Raw genomic sequence first — 26,604 nt, forward strand, 5'->3', positions numbered from 1 at the left:
TTTATCATATTTTTTCGGGTTTAGACTTTCGGCGTATATCTCCGTTTCCTTGTTTCTGGTTAGGTATGGTGGTTGCTGCAAACGCAGGTACTTTTTCTAGGTGGAACATCTCTACTTGAAAGATTCAGTTAGACCAAGTGTGGGATGGAGCGGGCTCTAACTGAGCTTTACAATAGCTCACACTAGCTTGCTGGGTTGAGCTTAGTTAGGGAAGCCTCTTGTCATTTGCATCTCACTTGAGAGCTTACTTGAATAGGAGGTTTCCTGCGATGATCAAAGAAATCGGAGTTTCGCCAGCGCATCGCCACGAAATGTAGGTGGTGCACAAGGATTGGGTTATAGAGAAACTCATTTTCAACACTAATGAATCAACGACCTTTGGTTTTTGTTGGTGCAAACGAGTGAGAGTTGCTTCCCTCGAGATTCTTATGATAGATAAAGTACAGAGTAAGGGAAGACTAAGTTGAGCAGGGATACGGAGTACAGCAAACCGGCTACCCGCCATAAACTTGGCCAGACCTTCTACTGTCCGTTCTGACCGGTCTACAAAAGGGTATTGGTTTGTCATACGACTCTGGCACATCGTTGGAACTTCAGTGTATGTTTGAGCAAAGGGAGTAGGCAAAGGTTCGTGATTGTTCACATTAGCTGAGGTTGAGTTGAGAGAGCCAAAGTATGTGGCTCCGATGATAGACGCTAAAAGCTTGCCTCGCAGGGGTCGAAGCCGGAGCGCCCCGGGGCGCGTCAATGAGAGGCTGCTTCATCCCGTCCCCTGTTAGTCGCAGGAAAGACCCACCGAAAACCAAAGGAACCAACCGAAGCTCAGCGAAAACGTGAGTGATGGGCAGATAAGGCCGGGAAAAAATTCTTATCGGCTCGCCTCCTGTCTCACAGCTCCTTCTCGCAATCCAACTGGCGAAAAAAGAGGACGACAGATTTGCATCCTACATACCCTCTTTCGCCCACTCCCTTTTTTTCTTTCTAGAACCAAAGAGCTGTATTGTATCGTCCTTTTTCTTCGGTAGCTACTGTTTTTAATCACTTTCTACAAAGACACACACATACAAATGTTTCGCCAATCCCTCAGGAGGTGCGCTCGCATCAGCGGCGCAACCTTCGCCGCCCCGGCTCTCCGAACGACCAGACCTGCCACCCTCCAGACAATCGCAAAGGCTCCAGCAAGCGCGCTTCGCGTGCCACTCAGCATTAATGCGTTTAGACAGTACTCTAGCGAGGCCGCCAGCGCTGCGGCCGCGCCGGTCGCCGAGGATGAAGGAAGCGCTTCGGGTCTGACGACCAAGTTCGCGGATTTGACGAAGTTGGGCGTTCACTCTACCCTTGTCGACACCATCACGAACAGAATGCGGTACGAGAACATGACGGACGTCCAGAGCAAAACCATCGAGCCTGCACTGAAGGGCATGGACCTGTAAGAAGATTTCAATCATCATCAGCGCGACTACGCCGTACAATATACTAACGCTACCTCACAGTGTCGCCCAAGCAAAGACAGGTACCGGAAAGACCCTGGCGTTCCTCGTTCCCATTCTGCAGAGGATGATTGCGGCGGATCCGTCGCTTGCAACCAGAAAGGCTCGTTACCAGGCCAGCTCAAAGGATATTCGTGGAATCATCATCTCCCCTACACGTGAGCTTGCCGAACAAATCGCCCTCGAGGCCGAGAAGCTGTGCCAGGGCACGGGCCTGGTCGTCCAGCGTGCCGTCGGTGGAACACGAAAGGGCGAGATGCTGCACAAGACCCGTAGAGAAGGTTGCCACTTGCTCGTTGGTACACCCGGACGTCTCAACGACCTTCTCGAGGACCCCTACAGCGGAATTGAGGCACCTAACCTGGCTGCGATTGTCCTCGACGAGGCTGACCGCATGCTCGACGTCGGTTTCGAGAGAGAGCTGCAGTCTATCGTCGATCAGCTGCCCGACCCCAAGACTTCTGCGCGCCAGACTCTGCTCTTCTCTGCTACCATCCCCAAGAACGTCATCGCTCTTGCCCGCCAATGGGTCCGGCCCGATAACTTTGACTTCATACAGACCATTTCCAAGGACGACGTTCTCACCCACGACAGAGTTGATCAGCACGTTGTCCACTGCAGAGGCTGGGCCAATGTCTTCCCTGCCATGTACGAGCTCATCGACAAGGAAATCCAGAAGAGAACTGCCGACCGGGACTTGCTGCCCTTCAAGGCCCTTGTATTCTTGCCTACGTCAGCCTTGGTCGATCTTGCTGGCGATGTCGATATTACGATGAGAGGCGACCGTGACCGCGTCCAGGGATGGAGAATCCACTCCAAGCTCACCCAGAGTCAGCGCACGAAGGCTGCAGAGTTGTTCCGCAAGGCCAGGTCCGGCATCCTATTCTCCACCGACGTTACTGCCAGAGGTCTCGATTTCCCCAATGTCACCCATGTTATCCAGATTGGCGCTACCTCAGACCGTGAGCAATACATCCACAGACTCGGCCGCACGGCTCGTGCGGGCAAGGAGGGTGAGGGATGGTTGATTCTCGCCGACAGCGAAATGGACCTTGCCCGCCGGGAACTGCAAGGCCTTCCCTTGAAGCCCAACAAGACGATCGAGTGTGCCCAGCACGACTTCACCAGCGGAGATGAGCCTACGACGATTTGCGAGAAGGTGACCCAGGCTACTGCTCGGGTCGACCCCCAAGTCTTGGAGGTTGCCTACCTGTCCCTGTTCGGCCAGAACCGCGACAACGTTCAGGCCAAGGTTGACGAGCTCCGCGAGTGGTGGGTCAGTGCCATGGAGCAGGACGATACACCCGCCCTGAGCGCTTCCACTATCGAGAAGCGTGGTCTGCGTAGAATCAGGGGTCTCAATGTCAGACAGCCGGGCTCTAGATACGGTAGCGACAGCGGCGGCCGTGGCGACCGTGAAGGCTTCAGCCGTGGTGGTGACCGCGGTGATCGTGGTGGTTTCAGCCGCCGCGAGCCCCGCGATGCTTTTGAGAAGATGGAGATGGACAGCACCAGCTCTGACCGCCGTTCCTCTGACCGCCGTTCAGGTGGTTTCAGCCGGGGCGGAGGACGTGGCTTCGGTGGAAGAGAGCGTCAACAGAGATCCTCCTGGTAAAGCAGAAGATGACGACACCAGCGCCCCGGAAGCGTAGTGGGCGCGAGCGGAGGAAAGAAGAGAACAACCAACAACGAAAAAAGCAAAGGCCCCAATGAATCGGAAAAGGTCTGTGAGATACGGAAGACGTTTTTTTAACGACCTCGGAAACTGAATTAGACATGTCACACCATACCCCATACCCAATCCCCCATCACCATCACCACCACTCCCCTTTCTTCCTGTTTTTAAGAAGGAAACAGGCTTGTATCATACCATTTTTGTAACGGAGCACAGGAAAAGGGGGGCTTTACTCGAGGGAGTTGTGCTTGTATTACCACCACCGGCATTGGGACAGAACTATAGCGCCTCGAGAGAGATTTCAACTGTACGAGATTAACCGGGGTGATAAAAAGCTACACAGTTGTAGCGCCATGTAAATAATACTGAGGGACATTGAATCTCCAAATCTCATCTTCAAAGATACAAACATTTAATCCACTCTTGTCTCGTGTGAGCTGAATACCACGTGATGCTTTTCTCAATATCATTGATTCTAAGTCAAGGCGGTGCTTATCTCTGTGTGCTCATCAACTTAAATGACAGCAATGATCTGCCCTGCACATACAGTTCCCTGAGCAGTTCATATCAGATCAGACTTGTATTGATTGCGAGTCCCATCAGCTCCAAGTAACGCTAGGCAAATGTCATTTTACAGCCATGTACGATTTTCCCAGAAAAGGGGTTGGCCAGGTCCCCCTTTCTGTTTCTGAAGATTATCACCATCCTCGTTATGTACGCGCGCGCCCGCCCTCTAAGAATTCCCTCCCAAACGCCCAAATATCAAAAGCCTAGAATGCGTGCCTCTTCCAAGAAAAGGGTATCAGCACCCCTCAAAACCCAAAATAAGATGGACTGATCATCGTGAAAAAGCACAAAGCTCATCTTTGGCCAACTCTCGCTTCCCACTTTCACCGACCACCACCCAACAGCGCGTTGGCATCCCAGAGAAGAACCCTCTCATCCCAGCCGACGGTAGCCACCCACCCGCCAACACCAAACAGACACCAGTCGACACCGACAACGAACTCGGTATGCCTGTTCATAACCCCAACCTGCGCACCAATCTGCGCCCCGCCCGCAGGTCCACCAGCAGGCGGCGCATTCGACCGATCGTCCCACAACCGCACCGTCATATCATAACTCGCCGTCAACAGCAAATCGCTCGCGTGCGGGCTCCACGCCAGCCTGCGGACGGCGTACTCGTGGCCCTGCATGACGGCCACGGGTCCCGCCGTCGGGTTCCGAATGTCAAAGGTGCGCACGGCGCGGTCGACGCCGCCCGTGGCGATGACGGTGTCGCGGTACTTGTTCCAGTCGTGGGTGAGGACTTCTCCCGGGGCGGCGGAGGGGAAGGATGGGCCCGCGGCGTGGACGGGGATCATGGAGGTTAGGTGGTAGCGGGAGGATACCGGGGTGCGGAGGTCAAAGATGCGGATTTGGGAGTCGGAGGAGACGGAGGAGATGATGTGCGGGTTGGAGGGCTGGAAGGAGGCTGAGTAGGTGCAGTTTCCTACGGGGAGGGTGCGGAGGGAGTGGTCGCGGGTTGGGGACCACTGTAGCAGGTTGGTCAGTATATGATGGTCTCTCTTTTGGTGGGTTGGTGTTGTCCAAACATACCACTTTGATCGTGCCGTCCCACGAGCTCGAGACGAAGGTGTCCTTTGTGATGGGGCTCCAGTTGACGGAAAAGGTCTCGCGCTTGTGTTCGTGAAAGTTCATGACGGGGAAGTCCTTCACGCCGAGGTCGAAGAGCTTGATGGAGCCATCGCCGCAGGCGACGACGAGCTGGTTCTCGTTGATCTCGGACCAGGCGAGGTCATATTGCGAGTCGTTTGTGTCGAATCTGTTTTTGCCATGGGTTGTGTGAGTTACCAACCAAGGAGGAGGTAAAGAAGCAGAAGGCGGGGGGGGGGGGGGGGGATAGACTCACGTCGTCTCGACTTCGATGCCTCGCGCCGTCAGCCCGAGGCAGAAGACGCGGCCGTTGCCGACGATGCCAAAGTTGGCCGACGATGCGACGGCGATGCGCGAGTCGTAGTAGGGCGAGTACTTTACGGCGTAGGGGTTGTAGCCCTGCGTGCGGAATTCGAGCATTGGGGCCATGGCGGGCGACGTTCACGCAAACGCAATGCGCGATGCGATGGGCCCGTGGTTTCTCTTTTCTTTGGAGTCCGTCGCTGGTCGAGAGCGAGGGAAAAGTAAGGTTTGGTGGTTGGCACAGGCAAAGGAAGGTGCTAAGGTACCGCTACAAACGCACACAGGAAAAGCATATGACGGCGGGACGGGATAGCTCTGGCCGGTCGACGGTTACATCACCGCGCCCGATCCGGGGTACCTCGGCAGACTGGGGGGAAGCACCTAGGGCCAGGCGGGTTTGCGGGCAACGCCTCCAGTGGGCAGTGGGTGGTGTGGATGGCGGGGCAGAAGATGCAGCAAAGTTGGAGATGCGATTATCGGGGGCAGCGTTTTCAAGGTGGGGGGAAGTAGCACGTGCTTTCGCGCTACACACGCGCCTGCTCAGTACGCCCTTTGCAATGACACCTGCTAGAAACATGGGGTCCGGACCAGTGGGGTGCTTGTACTTCAGTCTTGGACTCGGGTGATTCCCTTTCCAAAAACTTGAACGAGATCGGTGGGCATTTCCATCTCTCTTCATGACTTACATCGAGGTCGGTCTTTCGTGTCGTCCTCGACTATCTACGTCATGGACTCGTTTCTTATCAGAAAGAAGCGGAAACTCACTGAAGAGGTGAAGCCCACGGAGGATGATGAACCAACCGAGGTGAAACTGGCTATCCTTTCATCTCTTCATCCAAATTTGGAGCAAGATGTACTGTTGGACGTGCTCTTAGCACACAATGGCTCTGTCGCGGAATCGCTCGAGGCTCTCAAGGCGCAAATCCCGATCAAAAAGTCAAATGGAGTCAACGGTGCCCAGAGTTCCCTCCGGCACTTTGGCCTTAGGTCGGAAGATAGCAGCAACGGTCCGCAGCCAAAGAAGAAACTCATGTCCAAGAAGGGGGCCACGCTTCACCTGTACGATCCTGTCGACATTGCTGAACACACGCCGTGCACCGTCATCCACAACTTCCTCCCGCCAGAGGAAGCCAACGACCTCTTGCGAGAGCTCATGACGGAGGCAAAGTCTTTTGAGAAGAATGTTACCTTCAAACTATTCGACAACGTCGTGGCTAGTCCGCACACGTCGAGCTTCTACGTCGAAAGCTACGACGAGATTCAAACGCAGAAGACGGACTACCTCTACAACGGTGCCAAGCTGAGTGACATTCGCCGCATCACACCGCAGCTCATCAAGGTCAAACCGAAAGTCGCAGAGGCTGTGAATGAAGAGATTCAGACGAGAATTAAGACCCGCTACCCCGAGGGGAAGAAGCTTCGGTACCAGTCGCCTAACCCTTGGGCACCCAACATGGCCTTTGTGAACTGCTACGATGGGCCCCAGGAGAACGTTGGGTGGCACAGCGACCAGCTGACCTATCTCGGACCTCGCGCCGTCATCGGGTCGGTATCACTGGGCGTCGCGCGGGAGTTCCGCGTGCGAAGGATCATCCCCAAGGACGGCGGCGGCGAGAATGGAAATAGCACGACGATGACGGCCGAGGACGCCGACGCAGAGGGCCAGATCTCGATTCACCTCCCGCACAACTCCCTTCTCGTGATGCACGCCGAGATGCAAGAGGAGTGGAAGCACAGCATCGCGCCGGCGCAGGCTATCGACCCGCATCCCGTCGCCGGCAACAAGCGCATTAACATCACCTACCGCGATTATAGAGCCGACATGCACCCGCGACACACGCCAAAATGCGACTGCGGGATCCCATGTGTGCTAAGGGTCGTGCAGAGGAAGAAGGAGAACCATGGGAGGTACTTTTGGATGTGTCACGGGGGCAACGTGCCCGGCAAGGACAGTTGCTCGTTTTTCCAGTGGGCCAAGTTTGACGACGATGGAGCTCCTATATGGACCCATACGACCCGAAAGCTCAATTCTTGATTTCTTTTCAACGCCTCATCTTGATCGACTACGAAACAACCTCGCCATCAAATGCCGCATCAGATATCACCGGTACACGCTGCTGTGTCCCTCAGGGGTTCACGTATCCAGGCTGATGCTCACCCTTGCCATCGATCTGGATAATCTTCAGACTCTTCACATCCACCCCGTCGAGAACCCGCGCGTTGACGGGATGCCTCGTCTTCGACTTCTCGTACCAGTACTGCGCCAGCTCCACCAGATTACTCTGCTCCTCCTCGCTCAGCGGGTTGAACTGGTTGGTGATCGGGACGCCGCAGTTCTTGCAAAACGTCTTTGCGAGAATGTGGTGTCCAAAGATGTAGCGGCCAATCTTGTCGTCGTCTCCCGTCAGCACGACTTGGTCGCTATTGGGGTACACCCAGACGTATCCATTCTGTTCAAGAAAGTTAGCACAACAATTTCCTTCCCCGATGCCGGCATTAGCAGGGCGGTGTTTGCTGACCCTTTCGCAGATGCTGCAGTTGCACTCGATGACTTCGTTTTCGTACGTCTCGTCAATGGGCTTACTGACGACAGCCACCGTCAGAGCGCCGCAGTGGCAGCTGCCGGTGTAAACTTTGCCCCCCTCGACCTCGGCCGTCGGCCTGGGACCGTTGTGGGTGTGAGGCTCGTAGTTGGCGCCGTAAGACGCGCCGTCGTAACTGCAAAGGCCGGGTCAGCATTTTCGATCTGTGTAATTTGATGAACGACTTTTTGTGAGATTTGGGGTTGCATACGTCTTCTTCTCCAGTCCCCAAATATCGAGGTCTTGGATCGAGCGCACCTGCATAAATGTCAGCCCTAGTGCTTCTTCCCCCTCGGACAGATCTTGAGACGGCGCAGCAAGAATGCGAGATACTCACGTTTAGAACGATTCCGTTGGGGGAATCCGCCAGGATGGGCGTAGCACAGTTTCCGCAAAACTTTGAGGCCAAAGGTCGTCAGCATTACCGGACACCGACAGACCACAATTTCAAACTCATTGCAGAGAATCTTGTTCGTTTCCGCGTGTTCAGATTCCCGGGGCTCACCTTGTGCGTAATCTGGCCAGGACCAAAGTTGTACGTCGAGAGGTCATCCTCGGCGCCTTTGACGAAGCGTAGGTCGTCGCGCTGGGGAATGACCCAGAGGGTACCCTTTCTGGAGCAGAGGCTGCAATTGCAGGCGCTGGCGGACTTGATCTCTGGGAGCTGGACCTCGTAGACGAAGGTCTTGCAGTGGCAGTTGCCGCGGTAGGTCTGCTTTGGCTCTTCGGCGGTGGTGGTCATGTTGGAAGATGGAAATGGTATTGATAACTTGTGTTGTGAGGAGGCTGTAGAATGTTTGTTGTGCGGGTGGAATGAATGAATTGGCATGGAATCACAAAGTCAAAAGAGACTATTTGCGCGGTTCTTTATAGATTCGATCTAAGAGCTTTTCATACCTCATAAACCTCACCGGGACGAAGCGAAGCTGACAAGTTGAGGGGGAACATCTCTCCCTAGTGAGCGCCACAATTTGTTGAGACAAGCAAGTGGACTCAATCGTAACTTGGAACCAGGATACGTTCCTACAGGACAGGAGATGTAGAGACAGCAATTTTCGGGCGTGTCCATCGTCCACGAAACGGACAAGTCTATCGTCCGGACACGGGGTTTCGGCGCAAATAATTCTTGTCGCTTATGTTATCTTACTTTGCTGGTTGACGATCCCAAGAATCTGAGTCACCGACATGACATGACCCCGTGGGGACCGTGAATATTGCTGACGGCAGGAACATGGTGTAACGCGCGGGGTTCCTCGTCTCTGCAAAGTATCGTCCGTGAACGCCAAAGCTAGCAAGAGCTAGAATCCTACGAGGTAAGGGTGTAAGAAACTCTAGGGCCAAGCCACATACGACGCCTCTGCGCGCGATTGACTTGGGGGAAACGCCAGATTACCACGTTGTCAGGTGACTTTGTACGCTTCGTTTCCCTGGGGACTCTTAGTGTTTGCATTGGAGCAGTTTATACCCCGCACTAAAGAGGCGTTCTACACATCAAAGTCTGGCTAGATTACCAATTGCCTATTGCTCCGTGGAGGTTTCTCTTGTAGCTTGATGTGAGACATTCACGATATGCAAAGAGAGAGAGTTTGTGTATCAATTGTGCATCGTGCCTGCATCTTGACTACCGACATCTTCACGGCGTGTCCTTTCGTTGTGGCGCCGAGTCATCTTATTATCTTACAGCTGGGCATGCAAAACTCGGTTCAGCTGAGAATGAGATGAGACCTTTTTGGGAAGAGTGAGGCCAGGCTGGCGGGTAAGCGAAGCGGGAGTTGAGTAGACAGGCTGGAAGTAGGCAGCAGGCAGCAAGGAGTCTACGTCATACCCTGTTACTTTTCTTCAAGTGTACCTATCAAACTCTAGAGACGTGTTTGTTGGGGTGAAAGATGGTTGATGGCCCATAGGTGCCTCAGTTGTTGAAGTTTCGTCGACGTGGGACTTTGTTGTGGCAAGCGAGGGCTGGGTCATTCGGAGTTGGTGATCTGGCATGTTGGGGGTGAAGAAGACGACGAACGAGAGGAAACGAACATTGGATGTAAGAGGCTTGGAAAGATTGTTGAGATGAAAGCGCCCACTTATCGGGAGGGTTTATGTCATCCTTCCGTCCGTCCGAACGGGACTTTAGGTGCCGTTACTGGGGCTCGGTGGGGAAGGGCGCCGTCGGCGTCGGAGGGATTTCGCAGAGAAAAACAGAGGCTATCTCGAGGTACAGAAAGAGACGTGCATCCTTTTGTTTTCCTGTCTCTGCATCGAACACCGGATTCCGACACGTGATAGAGAGGTTTCGCTTCAAGCTCTGCATCCAGTTTGCCCATCGGACTTTAGCGGATGTTCAATGTCAGCGGGTCGAGTGTCATTAACTGCGGAGCGGAGGGTTCGCCCGACTTATACCCATCACCGATGACCGTCGGCCGATACAATGTCCGCGTGTGATTGTGACGAAATTACCAAGGTAAGTACTCAGTGGTATCGGCTATATCAACGGTAAAAAGGACCGAATGGTATATTTTCTGTAACTTCTGGATGCTCCGATTTCGATCAATTCTTCGCGGCTTTCTTCTACGTCTATCTAGTGTAGTGCTCTGGCAGTAACTCATTAGTTTACGTCCAGAATCCCTTTAGTTTTCCTTCCGTCTGACGTAGATGGATAACGGAAACACGCGAAAGGCGCCATAATTACTCTCCATGCCTACTCTGTACATTATGTTCTTTCAATCTAACATGGAACGGTTTATAATCGCTTAATCAGTTACGCAGCAATATCTCCGTCCAATCGGCGGGATGCAAAAAACGGTCGCCAAGATCTGGGCACCAGGTCGAGTGCTCCCCAACCATCCCAAGTTCGTCTCATTTAAGGTAAGGAGGTTTTCCCCCTCCCCGTATAGAGAAATTTCGAATCACACCTCGCAAGTCCTGCACGCCAGGGATCAGCCGTCACCTATTAAGCTTACAGGTCCGAACCGGCTCCCGTAAACTCCGGGGCACCCGTTCCGCGGATGACAACCTTAATGCAACCGCTATTGTTCAAGGCCCCCATTCTAAAGTCTTGGAGACTTCGACTCTTTTCCCCCTGGAAGCCATTGAGCTGTCTTCCCCCTCTTCTCGATTTTATCCATCCCCCAGTCATCGCAGTCAAAGATAAAGCACCGTGTTGCTTCAACCGCGCGCCCCCCTTTCCACATTCCATTCATCCCGCAGGTGCCGCCAAGATTTGATCAACATCAGCAGGTTGCATTTCCAAGGAGGACGGCCGCCGATTCGTTCAAACGTCTTTTCTGAGACCTTGTCAACCTTGTTTCTCGTCATACCTGTATAAAGTGGAAACTCGCCTCTCCCTTTCAAGCTTCTATGCATTCATCCCAAGCTCCGTAGATTGCCCAAACCAACATTGCACAGGTCTTGGAATAAACTAAGGTTACCTTCCGTTTATAATTACCCCCCAGTCTCCTCCACCTTTTCATCTCTTGGGACCTGCTCTGATGGGAAGTCACCCGCCGGCAGTTTGTTGCATCGCGTACTACGTGATTGGACTTGGCGGCGCAGGAAAGGGGAGTCCTAGGACCTTCGCAACAAATGTAGCTTAAGCCAAAGTGACAAAGGTTGATTCCATCACATCCTCGGTCTTCGGCTACGTGCATGGGATAGATGGTCCCAGGGGAAGTATAGATCTACCTTCCTTTGTAGCTGCAGGGTGATCCTGTCTAGTGTAAAGGAATGTTCTCCGTAGTCTATGCAATACACGACGGTCTGCCGGCACTTTGCTTTGAACGAACATGCCGTGGAATACAGGGAGGACGGATGATGGCCAAGATCTACAACGTTGTCATTCCCCCGCTCCCGGTCTGCCAGGATCCAGGGAAGAGAGTCAGTGTGATGATCCAGTTCTAGTGTTAACGATCTGTAAGGCAGTTGGGCAGGCGAGTTCGGATGGAAACCGCTTCCGCGCTGCTGCCCCTACCATGAATTTTTCGTGTTAATGATGTAGAAAGCTGGTCCTTGCCTTCTTGGCCCCCCAGTTTTCGTCTTAAAGAGCGGGAAGGACGTCGATTTCCCTTCCTTAGTTCTGGCTCCCCTTGCTGTTCTCGTCTCTAGGCTCTACCTTATCCATACTCCTCACCTCCAGTCTGTGGAGTTGAAGTCTCGAGGCGTGCTCCTCATCTTGCTTTCCAGAACATCGCAGTTGGCCTCCGTCAGGTTGTCGTTCTGAGACGATCAGCTAGCACGTAGCCCTCCCTAGTGAATACTCGCGGCTGCTCTCGCCACGAATCGATACAATGGCACCCATCACATCCCTCGCAGCGTTTGCTGCCGCGGGCGCAGCTCTGTTCTCGACAGTCGCCGCTCAATGCGCGAACCTCACTCCCGTCGCGCAACCCCAGCTGGCCGCGGGATACAGCTCCAAGCTCATCCTTAACGGGCTGTCAAGGCCCCGCAGTCTGCAGTTTGACACTCTGGGCAACCTGCTCATCGCCGAGCAAGGAGGCACGGGTGTCAAGTACGTCAAGCTCACAGACAACGGCGGAGTAAACGTCTGCGTGGCTTCTCAGAAGACCCTCATATCCAACACGAATGTAGGAAGCCGAGCCATCCCGTTTGCCTCTTCATGACCAACGCAGCAACTGACCTGTCCTTGTCTAGCTCGCCCATGGCTTGGCCCTGTCTGCCGACGGCAAGACCATCTATGCGGCAACGGCGTCCGAAGTGTTCGCGTACCCTTACGACGCTGCTGCCGGCACTGTTGGACAGGCGAGGTCTATCATCAACGGCATGACGCAGACTGGCCACCAGAGCCGCACGTTGCTGATCCCTAAAGATAAGCCGAATGTCTTGCTAGTTTCCCGCGGCTCCGCTCCGAACCTTGACCTTCCAACCGCCGAGGCTTCATCCGGCCGCAGTCAAATTCGTGCCTTTGATCTCACGAAATTGACGGGCAGCGCTGTGGACTACACAACGGGAGAACTCTTTGGGTGGGGACTGCGAAACAGTGTTGGTGTTGGAGAGAACCCCCTGGACGGAGGCATTGTAAGTGCCTGGTGCATACTCGCAGAGCCTTCAGTCAGCTAATGTTATTTCAGTGGTCTGTCGAGAACTCTCTGGACAACATGGACCGCAACGGAGTGGACATTCACAACGACAACCCTGGCGAGGAACTCAACTACCACGGCAGCTACAGAGCTGCGTCGAACCCACAGAAGGGTGCAAACTATGGCTACCCCAACTGCTTCGCCGTCTGGGAGACCAGCACCGTCACGGGCGTACCCAACGTGAAGGTGGGAAGCCAGGTTATCCAGGGAAACGCCACTGGCAGCGTCACAGACCAGTACTGCCAGACTGTTCCCACACCACCGCGGCTCACTTTCCAGGCTCACATGGCGCCGCTGGATATCAAGTTCTCCCCCAATGGATCATCCGCCTACATTTCCTTCCACGGCAGCTGGTAAGTGCTTCCGGATTGTGGACGTGATGCAACAAACGTTAACGATGTTTACAGGAACCGCTCTCCCGGCGACGGCTACCGTCTCAGCAGAGTCGACTTTGGTGCCAATGGACAGCCGCTTGCTGCGTCTACCAGCAAGACGGCCGAGGTTAGAGTTGCGTGGAACGTCAACAACGCTGTTTGCCCCGGAAGCTGCTTCCGGCCTGTTGGCCTTGCGTTTGACAAGAAGGGCAGGTTGTTTATGCTTAGCGACTCTACTGGCGAGCTTTTCGTTCTTACGGTACCTGCTTAGAGTTCGGGCAAGCCGTGCCACCGTCATAGTTGAGAACGGTAAAGAAGGGTTTCATGACCGGAACTGAGTGAGCTCTTTGCGAAGAGATGGGCGGATTGGAAGGGGATTTCTTGCACATAGTTATCTTAGCCAGCCTGGCAATGACGATATTCTGACAAAGCATTCGGAGTGAGACGCTGGTTGACAAGGGAAACGCTGCGTGTCAAACGAGTCAAACGAAACATTTCCTCTCAAGTCGTAACGAGGTTCCCCAAGACACAGGCAAGCGGGGAAGTTGGCTGTTGAACTTAATAGTGGTTGCTGAGCAGCAACGCAGAGCTCGACCCCTGCCTCGGCCCGGGCTTTCAGTGGACCAAACGGGGGGTTTCCCACAGTCCAATAGGCGCGCTGAGCTATCCCGTTTTGCACCCAGTTGGGAAAGGCGCCTTTTGTGGCACCCACGCCAGAATCCGTGTTTCCCGCGAGATGTGCGCCAGGCAGGCACGACAGGCACAAGTGGAAGCCTTTACTTCACTTGTCAGTATAGTGTGTACCTTAGGTACTTTGGTGACAGGCAGGCGCAAACTGCGGGTGGTGTCGCGCAGACGCAACTAATGGCGCAGCGCTCCAATCACACGTCGCATGCCCGCCCTTCAGTCTCACCCGTCCCGTCCCTCCGCGCCTTCCATCCATCCATTCTCTTCCATGAATCCCATCCATCCCTCCCTCGTCTCCCGCCTACTTCTCTCACCCAACAGCCTTGCTAAGCAATCCGCTTCCCGCATTCTTTCCTGATGGGACTGAACCATCGCCTCAGACAGTAAATTTGCCATTTCTCGGCCCGTCATTTTCGTGGGCTGATCCACGGATTAGAGCGATATTCTTCTTGTCGCCATCGACTCGGCGCCCCTCGGCCAAGCGCTCGGAATCTGTCTCAGGCTTTGCGACGCTGCAACGTCGGAGCCAAAGCCGTTCAACCCAAAGACCGCCGACGCGCGCGCTCGCTGTTTGGCACAACCTTGGGCTACTAGCCTGAATCCTTTCGTTTTCCAACGTCGTCGCGTGCATTCCCATCGCCACTTGGCCGCATCATCCGACAAACATTTGCGACAACTCTTACGAGCCGTGCAGGCAGCCCTACGAACAAACGACCGATCCGATCCACCGTCACTGCGTACCTGCAGGCGACTTTTGCCCTACGACTGCGCGCGAGTCTAACCGTCGCGCCACGGACCATACGCCATCAAGAAATCACGCCTCATCCCAAGCTTTTCTGACATAAGGCGCGCGCGCGCGAGAGAGAGACAGAGAACGATGCCCCTCCTTCCTCGCCAAACCACCACGAACGGCGTCGTCGTCGTTCCCGCCACGTACGGCGGCTGGTCGAGCCTCGGCGCCGGTGCAATTGTGGGTATTACCCTCGGCGCCGTCGCAGGGTTTCTGCTCGTGTTGTGGATGGTCTACACCTGCCTCAACTTTGGCCGGCCGGTAGAGGCCTCGTCGTCGTCGGTATACACGGGTACCGCGTCGGTCGTCTCGGTGCGGCGGCAGCGGTCAAAGAGCCGGCATCGCCACCGTAAGCATCGCAGTCCGCGGGCGAGGGTGATTGCGACGGAGGAGGTGAGGGTTAGGGAGAGCGTGAGCAGGCCGCCGGCACCGGGCGGTCCGATTATTGTTGAGGCAGCGCCGCCGCCGCCGATGCAAGAGCGGAGACATAGTCGAGCTCCGCCGCCGAGGATCGTGACGGATGATGAGGAAGACGAGGTTGTGGTGATTGAGGAGCATTCGCCGTCGGATAGAAGGAGACGGCGCCATAGTAGCTCGCGGCGGCACAGTCACCGGGGAGAGAGCCGGCGTGGGAGCCGGGACTACTGAGGTGTTGGCCTACTTACCTATCCATCGTACAAAATCGCGTTGTTCTTTCTTTCTTTCTCTTTCCTTTCTAGCGACTGGACTTTTGTTGGGACCTTGTTTGTAATAGATTCTGCTACGGTGCTGTGAGTGCGGCATATTCACGTGAGCGATGAACGATGTTGTACGAACCTTTTTTATAGGTATGGATGGATGGATGATATACTAGGGCGATTGTACGTCAAACATGGATGGGCACGTGGATACCGGGCATACCGATCGGAGCGGGAAGGGAATGACTAGGAAAGATGGGGGAAGTGTCAGATGGAAGATCAAAGTGTGGGGTGACTCCGGACAGCAGGATGGTGCCGAAGGACGTGTTCGGTTTCGATACATTACCATACGCTGGGAGGGGATCTTGGATGATCTTGAATTACTTCCCGAATACGGCGGATTAAGGTGATCCCATGATCGGGTTATCACGCCAATGGATGGGCAATTGTGGTGCTGGTGCTGCCTCGGTAGCCGGTGCGCGATGTGAGGAGGCTGCTATATTCCGGGCGTTGTCACATTTTGTCTTGCACACATAAGACCGGACATCTGAAGGAAATAGCGGGGGATTCGAGGTTGTTTTTTTTGAGCGATGAGGTGGAAAGGCGATTGATACCAAGGCACGGACATATAATCTGGACTACTTATTCTTTCCATTTCATCTGATTGCTCCTACTTACTGAAGCCATTGACGAAATGCTAAGGCCAAAGCCGTCAGTTTACTGATCACTGAAATATCGCACCTAAGAGTGATTGCCGGTTGCTTGCAGCCGTAGCATCGTCGTTCTTGGGAACCTGCAGCCAGGGTAAGGTACTGCAAGGTGTAAGTACTAAAGATCGACGATGATCTGAGCAATAGCTAGGTGGATGCCAGGTACCTTGCTTGTAAGCTCTTCCCCGTCAAGTCAAGCTAAGGTACAGTAAGTAAATAATGCACTGGTAAGTGCTGTTCATGGGATTAGCCAATGACGGCAGCAGGAGCCGCATTTCACATGCTTTCCCCGGACTTGTGTGGAGGGTACGCCATGCTCCCAAATAGTTTCAGAATGACATCACCCTGCGAGCTTCGGCTTCCCGGACGTGGGTAAGAGCGCCACAACTTCCCACACCTCAGGTACGAGATAGGTATCCAATTCTTCACGAGACAAATCAAACGATCGGGCACAGGCACGTTCCTAATCCGGCAATTGCGGACCAGACTTGCTCTCCAATTCCGATTCTGCCACCTTCGACGCCAGGTACTGTACCCAAGGTACCTCTCACCACCTCACCTCTAGGAGCTCTAGGCGTTTGGCTTGTGAGACATCATAGCTCCCATCTCCATCCTTCCCGCGGCCGACATATAGCTCCGAGTACCTAGCTCAGGCGCCCTCTCCCTCCCTTTTAACGTTTGACCTTTCCCTCCCCTTTTCGTCATCTCTGTGCGTTTCCCTGTGACGTTGATCTTTTCCCACCCAAAACTCGAACGTCTGTGTTCTTCTCAAACACAGGATAACAGCACCTCCCGCTCTTCCCACGCAAACATTACGAACCGGATTCCACTTGAGCATCGGTGAACTCAACAAGACCAATCGATCCGTTCAGAAGCTTGAAGTAGACACTCTACGACTTTTGAGCTCCACACGGCAAATAATAATACGTTTTTCTCGACTTGACGCTGACACGAGCGTAAGATGGATCATCCAGGTACGCAGACGTCACTCATACACATAACACTCCCAAGAAGACGGCAACGCCTCGCTGCCAACACCTGTATCAACCCCAGCTGCAGATCACGGCCCAGGATGCCATCCCCCAAGCCTGCAACCCAACAGCTATGGACTTTTCAGTCTTGAGCCGTTGAGCCGTGTTCCCTTCTTTGTTTCTGCACGACCTCCCATATTAGCTAGACAAATCGAAAGTGTCCCCCTCACTGACAAACATCCGACTATAGTCAAGGAGATCAAGACCGTCATCCGGGACCTGGTCCAGGGATCCCCAGAGAAGCAGCAGAATGCCCTCTATTCCAACTTCACCGAGGACGCCTCCTTCACCCACCCATTCTGCCATGTACCGTCCTTTGGCAACATCCAGATCCCGTTCCTCTTCACCATCAACTCGCGTTGGTTGGTCCTCATGATTTACCGCTGGTACCGCATCTTGAGCCCCAATATTGAAATGGAGATTGAGTCTTCTGGTATGTTCTATGCCTGGCCAGCTATCTCTCAGCAGAGAAGCTGTACTGGGGAGCCTTTTTACAAGAGAGATAAGATATGCTAACCCCCTTACAGTCCAAGACCAAAAAACAAACTTGCTCTACGTCAAGATGCGCCAAGACTTCCGCCTGTGGTTCGTTCCCTTCTACTCGGCACCCGTCGACTTCGTCGTCGTCCTCCGCCTAGAGACCCGCACAATCGACGCCAACGGCAACCCGTTACCTCGCGGCTACGGTGACGACGCCTCCGTCGGCACTCGCCAGCGCCAGTTCATCGTCAGCCAGGAGGATCACTACCAGGTCGGCGAGTGGCTCAAGTTCATCGCTCCCTTCTTTGGGTACTGGGCCTGGCACGCCTGGACCCTCTTGGCAACTGCGATGTGCGTTGTCGGCGCCTTCTTTGGATATCCTCTCACCTTGCTCTTTGGACAGATGGCTCGGCCCAACAGTAACGGTAACGGGCAGGAGAGTAAGCGGGAGTAGGACGACGCAGTCGATACTCTGTTTATCTTTTTTGGGGACCTTGAGGATAACCTAGCAGGAGTTGCTGATGAGGTGTCAGAAGAGTCTTAGTGTTGGCTGTGCGAGGGTCGAGCCATCTTTGAAGTATGGATAATCAAGCTGGCATGGTGTTGGGTTTGTAACATCAGTAAAGACTTGCCGGTACGGGATCGTGTACGTTTCACCACCCGTGTTAGGGTATTGGACTTTTGAGCTACGCAGCTATAAGTTTGACTTGATTGTACTTGTTGTGTACATCAGCCCATGTAAAAGTAACAACATTCATCGTCGGCCAGTCCAGCCAATGTGTAAAGCTGAGCTGTAGTGAAGTAGCTCCCCAGGGGAGCTCCCACTCCGACCCGCCTCATCCCATCCGACTATAGCACGACCCACCAGCACCTGCACTCTCTCCTTACCTCGTCGTCCCCTCCCACCGCCTTCCCCCCTTCCTCGAACTCCCAAAGGTACCTACCTAGGGGATCTAATCCCCTTTCCCGTCACCGGCACAGCAGCACCCGTTCACGTCGGCGAGGTCAGGTCAAGCTGTGTGCGAGGTAGTCGGGTTGGTTAAAAAAAACTATAAAAAAAAAACTCCAATGAACTCTGAGGGGCGCGTTGTTCCATTTCGGGCAGTGGCGCGGAGTTCTGGTTGAGTTTATTCCCCCCCTTTCCTTTCCTTTTTGGTTTTGCCTGAAAAGTAGTTCATGTATAATGGCGGTGAGAGGTTTCTGATTCGACTTTGGTCTTGCGTTGCTCGGTGAGGTACTGACGCTTTCTCGAATATCACGACACGATCAATCTGGCGATGAGAGAGAAGGAGGCGAATCCAATGTCCATTTCCTCACTCAGTCCAATAAGGGGATATCTAAGTAGAAGAACTGACAAGTCTCGCCGGCTCTCCTCCCTTCACGCTCACTACTTCACATCTAACCCCCCCTTCCCTTCCACTCAACTCGCTTTTCTGGGTATACCAAATCAGACTGCAAGCAACAGATTTTCCTTGCGCCCACGGAACCAGCCTCCCTCCCCCATTTTCCGTCTCAACACGAAACCACTCTCGCCGTTCATTTTTGAGTATGTCCATCCACGCAATATACATCTGACCGCACCAAGTTTTCCTTTTTGTGTTGTGAGTTGAACAAGATCTGATGCCCTCCTTTTGCCAATCCGGTTCGTAAATAGTAAAAAAATAAAAAAAGGTCTTGCCTGCCATCCCTGCTTTTTCTGATCCGTTTTCGGGCTGTGTCCGTATCTTTCGTACGGGCATGGTTCGTCACATTATAATATACTGCAAGTCATGAAGCCCGGCTGGCGTCTTCCTCTCTCATACAGAGAGGATATGGCGTGTCCGGCACGGAGGCGTCAACTGGGATTTCTCCCAGAGGCCGCCGGCGTCGTGACCTATACACACACACGCCAGCCCTTCCATTTTTGGCGTTTCCCAGCCGTTTTCGTTTTGTGTTGGTATCATCATAAGGGCTAGTAATGCATTTCTAGCACGGAGGCGTCATCGTGGAACAATCTCTTTCCAAGAGGCCGCCGGCGTCGTGCCATTTTCTCTTTTCTCTTTCTTTCATTTTTGGCTTGTCTCATCCTCTTCACATCCCGTTTCGCCCATTAGCGTTGCCGTTTGGACCCTGCTGCTGATCCGGGGACTGTTGCTGTTGCTGTTGCTGTTGCTGCGCCTGTGACTGCTGCTGTCCTCCAAAGAAGAAGCCGTCGAAAATATTCATCTGCTGGCCTTCGCTGAAGTCGTGGTGCATGTTATCCCAGTTGATGCCGAATCCCAGGTCAAGCTGCGGCGTCGTCACATCCCCGGACCCACCGAGCTCGCCGTTGGGGTTACCACCCTGCAAACTCTGGAAGAAATCCATGGTTTGGATGTCTGGGTAGTCGGCTACGCCATACGATGACGACCCTTGCTGCTGCTGCTGCTGATTCAAAAAGGATCCGCCGCTACTGGTTCGCTGAGTCGCCACACGACGAGGCACTGGCGGCGAGGCCACGAAAGAAGGGTCGATTTCCGAGGGGCTGCCCTGGCTGGGGGCCATCATATTGAAGTCCGTTGCGCGCGGGGAATGGCGTGGTGGGAGGTCACCGGCAACAGAGAGGCTTGGCGACGAGAGGGTATCGGACAGCGCCATGTCCATCTGGAAGTTGCCCTGGCCCGACGACTGGTGTTGCTGGTGGCGGCGGCGAGGTGCGACGCTCGCAGTCGACGTCGATGCCCCGTCGCCTGAGGCGGAGCTCCACTCGAATTGTCTCTCACGCATCTTGCGTGGGGGCACCGAGTTGAAGCCGCCGGTCGAGTTGGCCATCTTGATGGTGGCCTTTGCGGTGCGGTCAAAGGCGTCGCGGCAGGTCTCAGCCGGTGGGCACTTGTCGATCAGGTCGGTGAAGACAGACTTGGCGGCCAGGATAGTGAAGTCGACTTCGTCCATTGTCTGTATCATTACACATTAGAGCTATTTCGATTGATTTCAAAATCAGAGGAATCGACTTACCAGTCGGCTTCTGACAATAGGCGAGTGCCAGATGGCGTAGAGGTAGGATATGCCAGCCATGAAAAGATGATGCGTTGACAGATACGTATAGCTGACCAGCCCGCTCAAGTGCAGCTGGCGGTAGATACGAAGAATCTTTTGCCCGGCTTCGGCGACCTTGAGATAGATCCTGTCCTCGTCCTCCCGCAGCTCCGCCTGGAACGCTGTCGGGCTGTTCACTTCGGTGGAGGTGTTGTACTCGCCCTCGAACATGGCGGGGACGCTCAGGCTCTGGCGGTAGAGCATGATGATGGCCTGCCAGTAGTTGAGCTCCAGGAATTCGGTCGAAAACGCCACACCCGTCTCCTCCCGCGTCGGCGCTGAGTTCTTCCACTGGTACAACCTGCGGTCGATATCGATGCGCCACGAGCGGAAGGAGTCGAACTTGACGAGAAACGGCGACGGCAGGTGAGTGTGCATGTCCGAGTTGGTCAGGTTCTGGCCCGAGGCCCGCACGACCTGTGTCTGGTTATATTGCAGCACTTGGAGGATCTCGGATTGCAACAACCGCAGCTTGAAGTAATGGTAGGCTACGTGCTTGTAGCTCGGTTCGGATGAGTCGGCAGGCATCTCCAAGAATCCAGTCGATGCGATGTACTGATCATCCAAGAGCGAAGGGAATTCGGTCGTGATGACCTGGTCGCTGATGCCGAATGGTCGTCCGACGCAGGTGCTCACCAGTCGATCCAAGGAGTAGGTGCACCACCAAAGCCTCCGCCTCATGTCGCGGATGTAAAGTCGTCGGCCCCTCTCGCGTGACTGGGCGTTCCTCGCTTCGTTGACTTCGCCGTTCTCATCCTTGATTAGATCCCGCATTGCCGGCTCTACGTCGCTTCCGTCTTCGTAGTGCAAGCCAAGATCCACAGCCAAGCGCACAGCAACGCCGATGATGTACCTGTCAACTTGTCAGCATCATTACTCATAATACGCTCGGCTGGTAAGGGACACAACTCACCATAGACCGGGGGGAACGGGTCGGAGGAGCGCAAAGTTGGCCAACAGCAGCACAGCTTGCAACACCTCCAACCCACCGCCGCTATTACCTAGACAAGCCTCAAGATGCACGATGGCGCTCGCATGGTACTCCTCTGGCTGTGCCTGGCCAAACTTGTTCGCATCCGCTGGATTGCGCGGTCCGGCACCCGAGCCTTCGGATTTTACAGGCTCGCCAACAATCACACCGCATCCGATTGCGAAGACCATATTCAGCATGTATAGCTCCCGAGCTCCCTTTGGCCCACTCGGATCAGCGTACGCCTGGTCGAACATTTGCATAAACTCCCCTCGGTGCAGAATGGGGATCTGAGGATTCGCGTGCTCAAAGTAGAGGGTCACAAGCCTCATTCCCACATCCTTGTCAGGGAAGTTTGCTGGCCGGATCGTGGGTTTCGTGTGCAAACCAAAGAAGGAGTCGCGCATAGATGTCCCGCTGCCGATCGGTAAGCCCTTGCCACCAATTCGATCCTGCGTTCCGTTGTGATCCGACACGGAGTATTGCACAGCGGCGAACACTACGCGGTTGAAGGAGACCCCTGAAGCCGACGCTAGTGATCGTGGTTTCGATGGGCTGACTATATCAAGCATTCCCGTACCACCGCTTTCTGCCTTTTTGGCCTTCTCCAAGTCAGGGCGGTGTATGTTGTTCTTCGCTGGCCCAGGTCCATCATTGCTCTCGGAGCGTGCCGAGGGAGCAACCTCAGTCGTCGATCTCGCGATCTCGGCGCCGGGACGTGAGCAGAGCTCCAGGTTCTCGGCTGGTGGGAAAGGTATGTTCTGGTTGGCGAGAAGTGCCTCTAGCTGCTCGACGCGGGTTTCTAGGTAGAACACGTAGCTTTACGAGTCACATTATTAGCACGCAGTCAACGATCGAGGTGACAATGCTACTGCGCACACATGCGCGCGCACTAAGCAACTCCAGGCACGGATACGCTACACGGGCAAGTAGTCCATACCTTCTGGGAATTTCCTTCTTCGTGATGGGGTCGTAGCCCACGCACGCAACGCCGGCCTTTGCGCAGCTGGCACAACTGGGAAGCTTCTGGTCGCATCTGTTCTTCCGTAGGCGACAGCGATTGCAGGCGCTCACGTTGCGGAAGTTGCTGCTCTGGCCTGCTTTTCCTCCTCCGCCTCCTCCATTCTTCTCAGCTGAAGTCAGAGCCGCGCCGGCATTGGCCATCGGGTCATTCTGTTCGGCTGCGGACGGGCTCTGGTCGATGCCAGCGGAGGGGGGCGGGGAGACGTCGACATCGTAGGAGCCTTGGCGCGGGCGCTTCGTCGGCTTGAGGGTGGGTGATGGCGGTGAATGAGCCGGCATTGTGTAAGGTGAAGGTCTCTTGATCGGACGGTACTAGTCGGCTTTTCGGAGAGAAGAGACGGGGCGGGGAAGGTTGGGACGAGGATAGGGTTGAGACTGAGTTCCGGAGGCGCGGCTACCGGCCAGTCGGGGTGAGTCGGGGGCGGTTTATAGAGCCGACTCTAGATGATGTAGAGAGTAGGAGAAACGGGTCGTCCTGTAGACTTCTTGGTGAGCGCAGGTCCCTCGGCCAGGACTGGCGAAAGGTGCGGTTGCGAGAGGGAGTAGAAAGAGGGGAGAGTGAAGGTGGGAAAGGCTGGACGTCGGTGAGGCATACAAAAGTGTTGGAACCAGGCCGTTATCGCGACGCTATCTTGACTTGCACAGTGACAGCTCCACACATCATTCGGCAGTGGGCACAGACAGTTGGAAGAAGGGACCTCTTGTCTCGTCTACCCAACCCCAGTGGACTAAGGCGGCGCTAGAGGCAAGGGTCGGTTCTAGGCCGGACAGACGACGAAGAAGATGAGGGGGGTTTCTCTGCAACGGGGTGGCGGCGGGCCTAGGGAAAGGCAGAGGCAAAGGCGACCGGGACTGTGAAGGTCACGAAGTATATACAGATTGGCAGGCGAGATCCTTCAGCTGGGATCGCTCTGGATGTTGGGAATCTGACCGAGATTCAGGTCAAGACTGCGCATGTCGAGTCGGTCAGAGAACAGGCGGAGAGCGGACGGCGGAAGATGGCGGCGGCGGCGGGATGGTGCATACAAGCGAGAGGGAGAGATAGATAGGCCCAGTAGCTTGTTTGGAGGATGGGAAAAGAGACAAAGTGATTCAACGGCGGTGGGAATTCCCGCACAAGACAAAGGTCAAGCTACCTCGACAACTCGAGCTGGAGCTGTGGGATATGTGCGGTGATAGGTGAGCCGTGAAGAAAGAGGCGGGCGGGCTAACTGCGACGTTATGGGGAGGCGGTCGGCGAAATGACAAGAGCACCCACCCCAAACTGTAGTAAGGTGAGGTAAACAGGACGGATAGGCAGGCGCGGGCAGCTTGATGGACAGAATGCGCTAATCAGAAGGGACCAATCTGCAGCCGGCGATATTGGTTTTCGTTGACCTAAGCACCTGTTTTTTTTTTCTTTCCATCCTCCAGCTGATAAGGAATGGCAGGAAGGAGGGTCCATCGCACTCGGCCGGTTAGTTTGTGGTGCGCCTGGCACAGAAAGTGGAGGTCTCTGGAGACAGCTGGAAAGTTGAAGTAGTCAAGCCACAGGTGAGAAGTGACTGCGCAACTTACAGCATTACTCTTCTTCATCATTAACCAACTCCATCTACCTTACCATTCAGCTTGACGGGCCGGACAGAGAGCTTGATAAGTAATCAGCCACAAGAGACTGGACACGATCAACAACCCAATCTCTTATTCATCTTGATCTCTGTCGTGCCCCCACTCTCCCCCCTCAAGCCACCACAACTCCCCAAACGAGAACGAGCGAACAAGACAGCGTACGGTGCCTTACTAAGGAATGCGAATCCTCCCCCCTCTGTGAATTTCTCTGGAGTCTGTATGAGTATGTAGACTGTCCGACTGTCTCCCCCCTCCCCCCTCGCACGACGACATACACCAAGTACACCAATCATCGAGATCCTGGCCGGCAATGCCTCGTTTGGGAACTCCATCCCGCGCTGCCGCATCGGCCTGAGCCTTTTGGCGCGCCCTCGCTTGGCCATGATGGCCGCCGGGTATCAGTTGACCATACCCTTGGAAACCGAGCTAAAAAAGCCAATTGCTTTGCTCTCATTTGAAACTTGGCATTGGTTCCCTTTTTACGAGGGTCCAATTCACCCTCTTACACACCTGTGTGCGTGTGTGCCTCTTTATCAGAACCAGAACCAGAAGGAGAAGGGGCCCCTTATCTATCCGTCGAATCCGGGACCGTTTACGATTGTGGGAGGGCGCCACACCATTAGAGGGTGCCTTCTTCCTCCGTAGGTATCGGCCGCCACCTCTGACTCTCTGCTAACTTCATCTCTGAATCGTCCTCTTCCCTCCTCCCTATACAATATCGCAGTGTTGTGACGTCGGTAGGATCATTATCCATACCACCTTACTAATCGAGTTTGAAGTCGCCGCCCACTTCACGATGTGCCCGAGATGGCACTCGAAATACGTAATTGCCATCCGTCGTTTTGGATTGACCAAACTTCAATCTCGCCAACCGAAACCCTCGACGTTGTCATCTACCGTTCATTTGCCCCCAAATAGCAATACCGAGGTCCCCTCGGTTCTCAGAGTCTACCGTATCTCACGTATCCACTCCCCAGCGCCAACGCTCCAGCATAGGCTTAGTATAGCTTTGCTAACGGACGGGGATTCTCCAATCCATCACAAGTCACAACCCGTTCGCCGTTATCGATCACTGTAATCTTGGTCCCTCTCTCCTGTCACGAGATCCAACAACCAAACAGCACTGTTGGTACCCGTCCAATGAGCGATGCCAACACTGACGACCAACGCGCATGTGAAGACCCCCACAAGTATTTAGCCCAGCTGTTTAACAATCTATCTCACGATGACGGCTTCACAATCGAGCTTCAAGAGAATGGAAACATGACGGTATTCAAGGCATCATCCGCCCAGCGCCAATCTCTGGTTCCGATTTCTTTTCTTCCAATTCCTCTGTCTTCTGGTCCCCTTCCCTCTTACCATCCCGCTGCCACCCCACAAACCCGTTGGGGAGCACCGTACCAAACTGCCTCATCTTTCGGATGAACCAAGGCCGGAAACCCGTAGACAGTAGTAGAACTAGGTAGGCACCTAGGACAAGGTAGTTGTATCATGAGACCGGGATGGGATCCGGGGAACCGCCTTCACATGAACCCTGCGAAAATTTCATTTGGAGACCTAACCTTACCCCGGGTTTTTCTTCAAAAGACAATACAAAAAAAAAGAATAAAAGAGTCAATTACTTGCTTCACACCCCGCGAATGTGTCTCACGCCCGCAAACCGCTCAATCCCATGTACGAGCATGTACGTCACCAATGTTTCGCTTGGCGCTGAACAGAAACCGCCCGAGAGAAGAGACGCCGCGGCCTTCAAACTCACTCATGAGGCATGTCGGGGTAGGCAGGTCATTGGGGGGTTTGTCAGTCACCACTGGGGTTGTAAGTTGTCACGGTTGTCATTGCGGTTGTAATCAAAGCTGTTTGTCAAGGAGTTGTTCTCCCGTCAATTCTCTAAGAAATAAGCCATCATTAAAACATCAAGAGCAGCTAGACCTTTGCAAGTCTTCACAGGCCCCCACAGAACAAATCGAGTTTCCCGGCAGAGGAGAAAAATTCCCTTCCTTGCCAAAATCCTTCCCGCTCCTCCGCTTCTCTTTCCTCGGGTTGGTTTGGTACGTCCGGTCCTCTGTGGTATTCCCCCCAAAAATGCCATTTGCTTTTTTCTCTTTGTTGCGCCCTTTGCGGTTTCCCTGTCTTCTGTCTCCTATCTCTTCCCAGTGTCGGCTGTTCCCTTGGGCCTCCATGGTATTTCCAACTCCTTGTCCAATAGAACAATCCGTATACAAAAACAAATGGTCGAGGATCGTCGCCTGACCCGATACATGATGTGATGTTGAGCGCCCCCTAAAGGTTTGATAAAAAGTCGAAACGAACAAGAACTGAAATCCAGTCATGCAGCCCGCTGATGGAAATGGTCGGAATAAAACAAGTAACAAGTCGTGAGATTTCCGTATGTGCTCTCTCCTCG

The 26,604-nt window shown here is 54.2% G+C and overlaps 9 protein-coding genes across 9 annotated transcripts; 5 read left to right on the forward strand and 4 right to left on the reverse strand.

Moving 5' to 3' along the window:
• Positions 1–1,067: 1,067 nt before the first annotated feature.
• On the forward strand, positions 1,068–3,105 carry CTAM01_03118 (DEAD/DEAH box helicase; the record flags this gene model as incomplete). Its single annotated transcript, XM_060519155.1, has 2 exons — positions 1,068–1,429; positions 1,494–3,105. 2 exons carry the CDS (start codon positions 1,068–1,070, stop codon positions 3,103–3,105), a joined length of 1,974 nt encoding a protein of 657 aa, XP_060386154.1.
• Positions 3,106–4,055: 950 nt separating this feature from the next.
• CTAM01_03119 (WD repeat domain-containing protein) lies at positions 4,056–5,250 on the reverse strand (the record flags this gene model as incomplete). Its single annotated transcript, XM_060519156.1, has 3 exons — positions 4,056–4,700; positions 4,765–4,990; positions 5,078–5,250. 3 exons carry the CDS (start codon positions 5,248–5,250, stop codon positions 4,056–4,058), a joined length of 1,044 nt encoding a protein of 347 aa, XP_060386155.1.
• A 601-nt stretch (positions 5,251–5,851) lies between these two features.
• Positions 5,852–7,159, forward strand: CTAM01_03120 (GRF zinc finger; the record flags this gene model as incomplete). Its single annotated transcript, XM_060519157.1, has 1 exon — positions 5,852–7,159. One exon carries the CDS (start codon positions 5,852–5,854, stop codon positions 7,157–7,159), a length of 1,308 nt encoding a protein of 435 aa, XP_060386156.1.
• A 91-nt stretch (positions 7,160–7,250) lies between these two features.
• CTAM01_03121 (glutathione-dependent formaldehyde-activating enzyme) lies at positions 7,251–8,448 on the reverse strand (the record flags this gene model as incomplete). The annotated part of the gene is made up of 5 exons (XM_060519158.1): positions 7,251–7,574; positions 7,644–7,842; positions 7,918–7,964; positions 8,044–8,103; positions 8,212–8,448. The coding sequence occupies 5 exons, from the start codon at positions 8,446–8,448 to the stop codon at positions 7,251–7,253; spliced, it is 867 nt and encodes a 288-aa protein (XP_060386157.1).
• Positions 8,449–11,980: 3,532 nt separating this feature from the next.
• CTAM01_03122 (uncharacterized protein) lies at positions 11,981–13,435 on the forward strand (the record flags this gene model as incomplete). The annotated part of the gene is made up of 4 exons (XM_060519159.1): positions 11,981–12,277; positions 12,345–12,728; positions 12,782–13,143; positions 13,198–13,435. The coding sequence occupies 4 exons, from the start codon at positions 11,981–11,983 to the stop codon at positions 13,433–13,435; spliced, it is 1,281 nt and encodes a 426-aa protein (XP_060386158.1).
• Positions 13,436–14,728: 1,293 nt separating this feature from the next.
• On the forward strand, positions 14,729–15,289 carry CTAM01_03123 (uncharacterized protein; the record flags this gene model as incomplete). The annotated part of the gene is made up of 1 exon (XM_060519160.1): positions 14,729–15,289. One exon carries the CDS (start codon positions 14,729–14,731, stop codon positions 15,287–15,289), a length of 561 nt encoding a protein of 186 aa, XP_060386159.1.
• A 1,700-nt stretch (positions 15,290–16,989) lies between these two features.
• Positions 16,990–17,993, forward strand: CTAM01_03124 (uncharacterized protein; the record flags this gene model as incomplete). The annotated part of the gene is made up of 3 exons (XM_060519161.1): positions 16,990–17,002; positions 17,250–17,492; positions 17,587–17,993. The coding sequence occupies 3 exons, from the start codon at positions 16,990–16,992 to the stop codon at positions 17,991–17,993; spliced, it is 663 nt and encodes a 220-aa protein (XP_060386160.1).
• Positions 17,994–19,609: 1,616 nt separating this feature from the next.
• CTAM01_03125 (fungal specific transcription factor) lies at positions 19,610–22,868 on the reverse strand (the record flags this gene model as incomplete). The annotated part of the gene is made up of 4 exons (XM_060519162.1): positions 19,610–20,455; positions 20,516–21,449; positions 21,510–22,385; positions 22,507–22,868. The coding sequence occupies 4 exons, from the start codon at positions 22,866–22,868 to the stop codon at positions 19,610–19,612; spliced, it is 3,018 nt and encodes a 1,005-aa protein (XP_060386161.1).
• A 3,245-nt stretch (positions 22,869–26,113) lies between these two features.
• CTAM01_03126 (uncharacterized protein) lies at positions 26,114–26,530 on the reverse strand (the record flags this gene model as incomplete). The annotated part of the gene is made up of 1 exon (XM_060519163.1): positions 26,114–26,530. One exon carries the CDS (start codon positions 26,528–26,530, stop codon positions 26,114–26,116), a length of 417 nt encoding a protein of 138 aa, XP_060386162.1.
• Positions 26,531–26,604: the final 74 nt, after the last annotated feature.

The sequence above is a fragment of the Colletotrichum tamarilloi genome (genome assembly GCF_030869305.1).
Source record: "Colletotrichum tamarilloi strain Tom-12 chromosome Unknown Scaffold_7.1, whole genome shotgun sequence".
Classification (NCBI taxonomy): domain Eukaryota; kingdom Fungi; phylum Ascomycota; class Sordariomycetes; order Glomerellales; family Glomerellaceae; genus Colletotrichum; species Colletotrichum tamarilloi.